Source organism: Colias philodice, chromosome 24, assembly GCF_061535455.1.
Source record: "Colias philodice isolate Cphi_HAF_F1 chromosome 24, ilColPhil1 Martin Lab GWU primary, whole genome shotgun sequence".
NCBI lineage: Eukaryota > Metazoa > Arthropoda > Insecta > Lepidoptera > Pieridae > Colias > Colias philodice.
The window spans coordinates 6616957-6628832 of record NC_143109.1 but is presented as its reverse complement, the minus strand read 5'-3'; the positions used below and the strand labels follow the sequence as shown (position 1 = coordinate 6628832).

The 11876-nt window shown below is 33.3% G+C and overlaps 1 protein-coding gene and 1 long non-coding RNA gene across 4 annotated transcripts in view; both read left to right on the top strand.

Moving 5' to 3' along the window:
- The window catches only part of LOC149477772 (uncharacterized), a 172616-nt gene that overhangs the window by 88807 nt on the left and 71933 nt on the right, over nt 1-11876 (top strand). The gene's annotated exons all lie outside the window — the stretch shown is intronic.
- Tdg (Thymine DNA glycosylase) overlaps nt 5354-11876 on the top strand; it is a 67786-nt gene continuing 61263 nt past the window's right edge. Inside the window, exon 1 of one of the 3 annotated variants that reach the window (XM_089710339.1) lies at nt 5354-5672. In XM_089710339.1, the coding sequence (XP_089566465.1) occupies nt 5638-5672 (35 nt within the window). In that variant the 5' untranslated portion in view covers nt 5354-5637. The other 2 variants (XM_089710341.1, XM_089710340.1) reach the window with 2 other exon arrangements.

Below are 11876 nucleotides of genomic sequence, written 5' to 3'. Positions count from 1 at the left end.
TTGTTTGCAGATTCAACACAACTCAAATTATGCATCTGGATATATTAGGGCATGGTCACGCACATAGCCTATACAACCAGTGAGAACAGATCTAACGATGTTCTTTATGAATGAGAAGACAATTTGTGATATTAAATCAGTTAAATTAAGAAAGAAAGAAAGATATTTTTTAAATTAATTTAAAATAAACTCTCTACTCACTGAAAAAAAGGCTTTAAATTTAAAGCTTTATTTGGATATCTTATAAGAGGGTAGTATTATTAATTCCTAATCAACCAATGAAGACAGTAAGGTCATTGGGATGTCAAGGAAAAATCCGTTGAACTCATAAAATATTATGACTCATACCTTGAAGTAACACAAGAATAATACAAATAAAAATTTATTGGTTGATAAGAAAGTTTATCAAAATAAGTACCTAAAATTTGGTTACCTTGAAACCGTAAAAAATTATGTGAATTGTAAAGACATATTATAAAGGTACATATTATAACGAAGAAATAATTGTCTTGTGTTTTCACACTAAGGTAGATGCAGCAATTCTAGAATCTAATAATCTAATAAATATTATAAAGGCGAAAGTTTGTAAGGATGTATGGATGTATGGATGTATGGATGTATGGATGTATGGATGTTTGTTACTCTTTCACGTAAAAATTACTGAACCGATTACAATGAAATTTAGCACACATATAGAGGGTAACTTGGATTAACACATAGGATAGTTTTTATCCCGGAAATCCCACGGGAACGGGAACTATGCGGGTTATCCTTTGCAAACGCGGGCGAAGCCGCGGGCGGAAATCTAGTTCAAAATATAATACCTAACGATACTGTAATGGAAATAAACCTTGTATTAGAAAACACTTCCAAAAATGCGTTTTTAAATTATAGAAATATTATTCAAAGTTGAACTACCTACGTTGGTTACTTTAAGAATTATTATAAGTGTAATTCTATCTCAAATATTACTCTATATTGCTTATCAGATAAGATTTTATGCTGCTAAATCGTAGAAAATTCTGATAATACTATTTTTGATACTCAAAGAACAATATAGCTACCTAGTATGCTTTAGTATGTCATTAAGTTTTTAATTCGATACGAGTCGTTTCTTATTTTTCACTGATAAAAATAAATAATAATAGTCTCACTAAATTTTAAATCGCCATTCACTTAATAATAAGTTTCAATACCTAGCCTACCTAGGTACCCTAAATTGTAAAGTCAAATATTACCTATTCAAATAAAAATAAAATAACAGCGTACAAAATCCCCTGTACTTATTTATTTAAGTATACCTATACTTAAGTACTTTGAACTCACGAATATTTGTTCAAATTGTCTTCCTTTAATATTTCGTGTGAATTTTATCAGATAGCACTTGATAACAGTGAAAAATAGGTTCAGGTGCGGCTCTATCACTGATAGATATTGGCCCTGTTAGATATCTTGACCTGTCGTTCCTGAATAACACGTGTTTTGAAATACATTTTTAATATCTATAAGTTAGTGACATGATTCATCTATCTTATAATTTAGTTATTGGGTATGCTGGAAAAAACGAAATTTGGATAGTAGTCCCAAGCTCTATAATCCCATACTAATTAATAATATGAAAGTCTGGCTGACTATTACGCTTTTATGGCACACCACAGTATCGATTTAGATAAAATTTGGAATGAAAATATTTGTCTAAATATAATAGAAATAAAAAATTAACCCATAGAGATATGATGTAGAGCATAATCTACCTCGTCTACCTCTTTAAATCTACCTTTCTAAATGTATCTTTACAAATCTAAATTATCGTAAACTAGCAAATCATTTAAAACATGTAGAGTAGAGAAAATTACCATACCAATGATTCTATTCATGGATGTATTGCAGCGAGGTATGGGGGCGTTGTGACATCGCTACAGTGCAGTGCGGTCTAGAAATAGTTATTTACACTATTTATATGATTTCGAATTTCGTTGATGTTCGTACACAACATGTATTTTTGTCCTATTACCTATTTCATTAAATTTGTTTGTTTGAAGTTTGACTATTGAACTTTATTCATTTAAATTTTTAACGTATGAGTCTTCACCGTTATGTTATAATATTATATTTTGATAATTAATAATTAATTCCCAAACATATAATACAGAATCAGCTGCTAGGACACAGGCTGATTGCTACACTAAAACTCAAATAAATAGAGCTGATATTAATCGATTCTATGATTAACGAGGAAATGTGGAACATTTTGTCATAATCGGCATAAATTTATAATGATCATACATTCAGTTACGATCCTATTAAGCATAACGTGAATAAACTGACTGCATCAAATAACATGAATAGAAACCTAATGTTTGTAAGATGAAAACGTAACACATACATCTGTAACTTGTAAGTATACTCAATACCGACGCATGAATTAAGAGCAGTCCATAGTATCCGCCGTCTATAAAATTGTAAATATGACCCAAATATACCCAAGTTCAGTCAAACGCGAGACCAACACATGACCGAAGTGAAGAACCTTGAAACATTTGATAAACATAAGATGAAAATCGATACGGGAAACTTGCGAGTCAACTTTGTAATTCAGTGAAACGGCACACACGGCTCTGAACTCCAGCTTAACTTTAACCCACATAACAAAGTTCAATGTAAACACAATACGGCAGAAGTTTTCAAAGTCCCAGTTCACGGCCGCGAGGCGACGGGCCGCGCCTCCCGTGGCTCCCTCCCACCCTCCGAAGTTATTGTCGCAACCCCTCCAGATATTGGCAATCCTCGCGATGCCTTTCACGGTATTCCAACAGACAGACTGATTTTTGACAGCCATTGTTATTGATCTCAGTTTTGCTTTCTATCTTGTATTTAGAATATTTTTTTTTATATTAGCTTGGAATTAAAGTTTTTGTCATAATTGCCGTGTTTAATTTTGTATTCTTTCACTTCAACTGGAAATCTTTCATATTTAAAATATTTAAGAATTGTTGCAATTACATTAATACACGAAAATTATTAAACAAACCTAAAGGTACATTGAATAAATCCACAAAAGATAGATGGTAGAGCTGAACTCTACCTTTTTGAATCAGATGATAGAATTAAATTTCTTTGAGAGAAAAACAGATTTTAGGATAAGTACGATTCTATTACTGCTACTAAAACCTTCCATAAAAAGTCAGTAACCTCCATAAATTAGTAGATAACTATTATTTTCCTAAAAGTAGTACATATTTAAATGATTCGAGTACGTGTTTGATGTGATTATTAATATACACCTGTCTATAAGTGTTCCAGAAAGCACACCTCAGGCCTTATCAAATGACACCATTTGATATGCGCCTTTTGCCACCTTATCTGTCATGTCGAAATTCTTCCACGTACTATCACATGCCTATTCTTGTAAACTGTTTTATACATAGATCCTTTTGACGTAGAATTGCTGTGTAATAATATGAGTATACGCAACACAACTTTACTGGGAAATGGTATAGATGCTTATCATTGTTTTTATACTTCTGAAATATTTTGATGAAACGATAAGTACCTATAGGAGTCCTAATTAATACCAATTACCTCGTAAATTAGGTCCTCGTACCTAAAATCTGAACATGTTAAATATTCAAGTAATTATAGTTACAATATATATATTAAAAATTGTGTCTGTATGATGGTTAAATCGAGGAATAAATACATTTTAAGTGGTACACTAGCGTTTGCGTTAGACAAATACTCTCATCTAAACCCTATAATATCACACTCAATTGTTTGTAGCAGACAAGAAAATGTAATTATCTATTGCCAACGAGATATAACGTAATAAACGTGTATCTTCATTGTAAACAACTAGTCATAGTGATGAAGTTGCAAGCAGATAGCGGGCTGAAGGCATCGGCCCCGGACGGTTGCGAAGCCCGAGGTTTTGGAGTCCTGTATTTCGAAGCACCGTCGCAGCCAGCTTATCACAGTGGCACCCATTGGCCGGTTAAAGTGTTTGCGTTCCCGATACTAACAGCGGGGACCAATCGATTCTTCGGGCCGTCGAATCTTATCACAATCATGGTGGACATTTGTACCTCGTGGCAATTCCCTGATATCATATCTGAAGATATGATCGAGTGTATAAATATGGAACCATCGATCGATCGTCTCTCTATCGAAGTTTGCGCAGTGATTGATATTGACCGTTGGTAGTTAGTGTCCTGTTTGGAATATCTGGCCTGGGCTAGTTAAGGTTTCTTCCCAGTTTGTGTGTAGCGTTATAAGTTGTTGCTCTTACGTAGTAATTGTCAAACTGTGTAACATTTTTCTATAAATTCATTTTATCTATGTGACGCGTTGTAAGTACCTAGTTTAGTGTCACACCTATTTGATTACGTAATAATCAATCAGGAACATTTATACGTGGAATATTTACGAAACAATTTATTTGCGATCACGAATAATGTTGTTGTAATTGATAATTTCATGGGGAATATTTGAGGTATTTAGAATAGTCAACGTGACGGGGAAAAGCAGTGCTCTTATCAGAGTACGTTAGCCGCACCTTTTCAAGCGGTGATAGCGCACCGCGCGGCTTCATAACGAGCGCGTGCACTACGATTATCACACGGAATTAATATACTGGCGTCATACAAATTTAATATTTTTGTTACAGGATGGAGTACGGCTACGACGGAGATTGAAAAAGGCTACTCGTCTGAGTTGGACAGGGGATCTTGACAGTTTGGTATTATGCTGCCAGATCTATCTTTCCAGCTCACACGTGAAGTCATCTTCCTCGCACACATCATCACCTCCCTGCGTGATATCATACGACGTCATCAAAAGCATTCGCGTGAAGGATTAAGTGGAGGTGTGATCTCTTCACTTTTTATGTTTAAAGTGAGATTCAACTCCTCCAACTTAACCCTGAATCGCATATTCAACGGGCAGACATCTGATTTTGTAAATAAATGTATTTTTAATTGTTTCATTTGTGCTTTTATTTAAGTTATTTTAATTGGAATGTTAAATAATTTGATCTGATTTGTAAAATTAATTTTATTAGTAAAATAAAAGTATAAAACAACGTTTGTTTTCTTTATTTACCGAAAAGAACAATATAATATGGTACTGTACTATTGTAGAGTAATGAGTATTAAATTCAATCTCTACAAACACTATTCGATATATTATTTACTTGAAATTACCGCCACGCTCTACGAGGGCGCCACTGTACGCGCATGCGAGCTTTGTGGAGGACCGAATCTGTTCAGACTAGTATGAAGTGCATCACAAATCACAAAAAAAAAATCACAACAGCCATACAAAAAATAGGCAAAAAAATGTTGGTAACACCGGTGCGCTAAAAAAGCTTGCAAACTTCACGCACGTAACCTGCGCTGGACATCGACTCGTTCGTAGCTCACTCAGGGAAAATGTATATTGATTTTTCAAAGAAAACTCAACCGATGTAACAAAACACCGTTCGCGGAGTGTTTATACGCGTATTAAAACGTCGCGGTCGATGTGTTGTATCGCCGAGATGGTGCGACGGTGTATCTCGGCGTGTTTTAAGTGAGATCATAGTGTGTTGCGTCGCTCGGCCGTCGGCCCGGAGCCTGGCTGCGGCCAGGGCCTGGGCGCGCCATGGACGCCGCTGACCCGCTACGAACGGCTAGGCCGTGAGTATCACGCGCTCCGGAAATCCTTGAGCCGTCACCCAAACGCCCGCGTCGTTACGCGGTGGATTATTTTGGTCTCCTCGAGCTAAAATCCATCTGAAGTTGCGAAACGTCCCTTACATTCGTTCGCTATAACGCAAAGTCGCCATTCTCTCGGTCGTGCGGCGTCACGGCCTCCGCATCGTTGCGCCATTTCGGAACGGTCGGATCGTCCGCGAGCGCTAGGCGAGGCGAGGACACGGCTATGTCGCGGTCGCAGGGCGGCAGGGCGCCGCCGTCGATAGTAATCTCGCAGCGCGGCGGCCGAGCGTGACTGCTCCGCCTCCGCCTCGCACCGCCGTGCCCGTCTAGTCCTCGCTGTGACCGTGTTCAGTGCATGAATGGCAAATGGACATTGTCATAAATCGTCAGTCGTGTTTACAGTTTTTGTGAATATAGCTAGTTTCGCGCCGCCCTTTGTCCAACGGGGGCGGTGGTAGAACGCGGTTCTCATGCGGTCAGGCTCGCCTGGCGCTCACGAAACGACCGAGTGAATTATGGCTATGTGCATATACGTCGTGCAGTACACATACCTAACGTACGCGCCTACCTATCTATACTACAGTGCAGCGATGAGCGAAGGCTGTAACTACGTACCTACTCAAACAAAGCATTTTGCTCGCAAATCTATACTGCTGGCATGAACGGCTAGTTTTCATGTTCTTTGTAAAATTTCACGTAGCATCGTTATCGTGTTTTTGTCGGGGCCATAATTTATGAGTTTCAAAACATCTGTGCTTGTCAATTGTCTAAATTAGTGTGCATTTTGAGGTTAGGCCGTGATTTGTGCTAAATTCGCAATTTGCGAGGAGAGTGGTTTCCGTAGTGATTATAAAAGTGTTATAGGATGTTATTTTAAGACTTTTGTGTTCATAGTGTGGAAAAAAATGTGTTTGCTAGGCCAAGACTGTGTCAATAAGGACAGCACATAATCTATGTGTTTTGAATCGGCTATTAAATGCAGCAATTCCACATAAATTGGTAATTAGATGTTTTAAATTAGTTTTGCAAGGATTTGAAGTGAGTATGAGTGTGAATGTGTGAGGACATCATGTATACTTTAGAAATTAAGTAATCCTCTGTGACCAGGTGATGGCTATATGTCTTGTTGACACTATTACATGGTAATTCTTTCATATCACAATTCACAAATAATAAAAGAAATACTTGTTATATCTGTCATTAATCATTAACCAATCTATTTATATTCTTTCAAATTAATAAAATGTAATTACCCGTGAAATTGAAACCTAAATATGAAATACCTTGCCGTAAGTAAGTAAGGAATCAGTTGAAGTTACAAAACTTCAATTTGGTTATACATTTCAAAATCTTTTGCTTAGCTAAATTGGAAGAATTATAATGTTATAGCTTTCAGAATATTAATATACTTTATGAACAAGAATTGGTTTATTGAAGTTCAAATTAAATTTAAATCAATATTTTAAATATACTTCTCATATAGGTATATTGAATAAAGCAAGTCCATAATTTCTGTATAAACTGTTCCTAAGCCTTACTTATTTTAAAATAGCAATTATACAATTAAATTTTATTGTATTAAAAATAAGAAAATTAATTACCCACATACATCATTAACTGTTTATCAAAGCACTAAATTTTTTACACTGTATCTTATGTTTTTAATAGACTTAAGATTTTAAGAAATAGTCATTCTTATAGAGTACAATGAATTTTTCTTCTATAACATCATAGAAATAAAAAAAAACAAAATCACAAATCCTAATATTTTATGCATCTCTATTTTGTTGGTTAATATTAGTTGAAAACTGAAATGGTTCTATATCTACCAATTCAATTATTAATTTGTATGTTTGTATGTATTCAACTTTACCATATAACCTGTAATTGTATACATACAAGTATTTATATTGTACTAAATATAAAAAGATTCAATTCTCATTCTATCCTCAAATGTTATGACGGTAAAATATCCTTCACACATCAACTCTGCTTATGTAAAATGAATTTTTGTGCATAGATTTAAATCTCAATTCAAAAATGCTACAAGTAAGGATTTGTGTAAAAGTTTTACAAAATGTTATAAGTAATTTTATATCACGTTAGACCCTGAATATTGATACTTATAAACAAAATTTTTAGTCAATATACTCAAGTATATCTAACCTCCATTTTATCATATAAATATTTATTTACGGCTGTGATTCCTTATGGCATTGAACTACTATATTATCACGTTTATAGACATTACGCATATGAAATTTACACGATCATACTAACTCTTTAAAACTACATTAAACATTGACCTCTGCCATTTGGCATTCGGTGCTATCAACTTCTTGTGTCTGCGTACCTATTTGTTGATGATTTTTGCTAGCACAGTACATATTGTATGTAAAACTCAGTTTAACAATGACAACCAAAAACGCATGAATTATTAGTGTGAAGAAACAAGAAGGCACACTTTAAATAATTCTAAGATAACTGTCAGTCAGAATATTTACAATATTTATGACACCCTTTTTATTTGCATACTCTAAGATCACCAAGTTTACTGGTAAATAGCACTTTTTGTTACTCATAAAATGTAAAGCATTACAGATGCGGTTGAAGACAAGACCAATACATGTTACCTCAGTCTCCACCCTCAGTTTTAGTTGTCAAACATTAATTTTAATTATACCTTTATTATTGTGAGTTCTAGTATTAACCGAACACATTTCCCTATAATGCTCTGTATACACCTGGCCTAAAACAAAAAATACAATTAAAAGCATTTATTCGTTCGCTAAATTCACTCACATCCAAATTCGTCATTAACTTGCAGTATCACTATCATTTAAACTTGCGGTTACTGAAAATGACGTAAGCGCAAGTTATCAGCTAACCACACAGTAAGGATAGTCATATAATAGTGATATGCCTATATGGGCTTTAGATGAACAAACATGCTTGTCATTTTTGTTTTTTAACATTTTTGGAAGCTTTTCTTTCAGTTATGTTTGTAAAAAATACATGAAATAGATATGTTATTTATGATTTTGAGATGTTAGCATGATAAAATTACTGATTTGGATGAATATTTCAGGTTTTCCTAGTTATCCATATTCATCCATCCTGATTTAACTTGCTTGAGGTAGTTTATCGGCTTTGTATTATGTATCTTATAGAGATAAATGGTAACATTTTTATTTATTGCATCAGAAATTTCACTTAATTATTTTGGTGATGTGATATAACTCATCTAAATATGTCAGAAAAAAATATATTAACTATTACAAGGTATTAATAATAGAAATAATAGAAGTCCTTTTTAACCTTATTCATAAAATGTTCTCAAAGCATATGTACAATATTGTAATACATATTTGAGAAGTTTTACATACAAATGGTCTAAAAATGTAATTAATAATTATTTTGAAGACCATAAATCAAAGTTAATAGACAAAGAGATAAGTTGGTTGGTACACTCAATAAAAATGTTATGATAATTTGTACAAAAACATCACTCAATAAACTATTTTATGAGCATCAATTAGTGAATATTTATCAGCTAATAAAAGCAAAATGATATAATTCAATTATGTTTTAGTGGTTATGAAATAACTATTAAAAACACTTAAAATGAGGAAGTTATTTTTAAAGCATCTGTTGTTTGCATTTTCAATTTAATACAGGAGTTTAGTTTGTAATAATTTTGACATGAAAATATCAAAATATTAAATAATGTGATGGATATTTACTTTTTATTGTGGTTTAGATTATATTAATTGATTCCAATACAGATTTTTTTGTATGGCCAAAGTCTTGTCATCCAATTGTGCTGTTTCCAGTTTAAGTAGAGAATTTGTTTTTGCTTTCAGTTTCTCTTATAAAAGATTGATTAAAGTAAATGTTTAGTAATAGTAGTGATACTGATATAATAAGTTTTTGCCAGAAACAAAGATTTCAAATAATGAAATCAATTACTTACAAATAAATTTTAGTGTATATGTTTAGTAAGCAATATCTAAGTTATTAAACATCTAAATAATAAAATATCATAAGAAGTTCTAGTTATCATAAGTAACTATTTGGAAATACTATATTTTAGTGGAATTATCAGTTAGTCAGACTTAATTATTGCAGTAATTACTCCATGATCATGATTAGGTGAATTATTTCAATTGTATCGTTAATTTTATCACTGACATTGAAGGGTGATGGTTCAATGTCTTCTTTAACATTGAATGTATAGGTTCGTTGTTTGATGGTACGTTTGTTTATGTTAGTCAAAGTGGAGAGGGTTTTGATTGAAGATGTATGGGATTTTTCAGTTTTTTTTACAATATTAAGGATAGTTATTGATGTTTCTTTATTCTTATTGAGTTTAGTATATTATATTTTACTTGAAAAAAAATTGTAAGTAAGATATTTTACTAAACATTTTTTATAATTGACAAATGAACTTGCACCTTTTATTAGTAAATGTTTATTGAATTATTGAAATTAGCAAAATGCTATAGTGTATTATTTAAGAGGGGGCGCGAAAATTCAGCAAGTCTCGCCTGAGCTCACCTCAGGCGAGACTTGGGTGAGGGGGTCCGCGTTTAGTATGGAATCAACGTGCTCGAAACTAACAATCGTAAGCGCCATTCACATTTTTATCAAAAAGTGAATGAAAATATTTGGTATTTTCTAAATCTAAAACAGTCACGAAATCGAGAAGGTAAATTACCTATGTATTTGTGATTTTATACGAATTATTATCGTAAAATACGGTTGTAATGAGCATTTATATATTTTAGAGGTAACTTCAGGATTTTTTTTATCAAGCAAAATTTTTCCAATCGTGTTTTGGAAACAGTCATCCCATCACACATACGTTCTGTAATACATATTAGAAATTTCAGTGCGAAAAATCTTCAATATTTTCAATAATTATAGCTCATAGATAACAGTCCATTTTGCCGTTTTCACCTACTAAGGGACCTTAAGTATAATTCTTGGCCTAGCCAAAACAAAAGTTTCTAGGGAATTTCAAAACATAAACAACAAACATTTTCTTTTGTCTAATTAATTATTAGCTATATTCTCTAATAGAAATGTCTGTATTTAAGGTCTCAGTTTTGTATTTGTTTAACTTGCTACTGCTGGCCTTGAACATCCTTTTTGTTCATGTGATATTAGTAATTTTCCTTGTTACAATTAATTTAATGTGATAGTCAAATTTTCCTCTCCCTTTTAGGATGACTTTGTGGACTAGTGTTTCATAATTATTATTTAACTAGCGGTCCGCCCCGGCTTCGCCCGTGGTACATATTTACGTTTTCTCTACGTAAAAACCATCCTCGTACTTCAAGGAATATAATAAAAAAAAGAATTATCGAAATCGGTTCAGCCGTTCTCGAGTTATGCGCTTACCAACACATTTTGCGATTCATTTTTATATATATATAAGAATATGTAATTGAAACATTAAATCCAATAAAACTTAATAATTGAACAACTGCAATGGACACTTTTTAGGAGTCTAATTTACTTATAGTACTACAAATTAATGACCTACATAATTCATATGAAAAGATGAAGGTTAGGACTAAATTTAATACTAGACTTAGTAAATGCAGGTTTTTCCGACGAATTTCGTCGATTTTCGTTGATTACGACTTAGTGACATGATAACAAAGAGGTCCACGTTTTTGAAGCTAATCAGTCGAAAAAACCTTGAAAAAAAAAACGAAAAAAAGATATAAAAACGTCTGAAATATACCTAGTCCTTTTTGTAAAAAGAATTTCAGTCTTCTATTTCATAATCAAATATTCTATCGTTCAGTGTTTTTGTTGATTTGTCCTTCCTTTACGTTGTTGCCGAGTAACCGCATTTTGAGTTTTATAAAAATATTGCGTACCTATCGATATATAAGATACTTTTTAAATACTATGCGAGTCTAGCGAAACTAGATGTACGTAAAAAAATGTTGCTGTCACAAAAATCCTCTATTTCCATTGAAATTTAACGAAATATTCACCACCGTGTGCAACGAGTAGTCGCCTAGAGACAAGGTTTCATATTCCCACTGTACGTGCTGAAGTTATGCTGCGAGTCGCTTAGAATATCAGCCGGGCAATATCTACGTTATCTCGCCAGAAGTAGGTCGTTGTACTTGATCTCGTCGTGGCAATACAACATATAGAACGTAC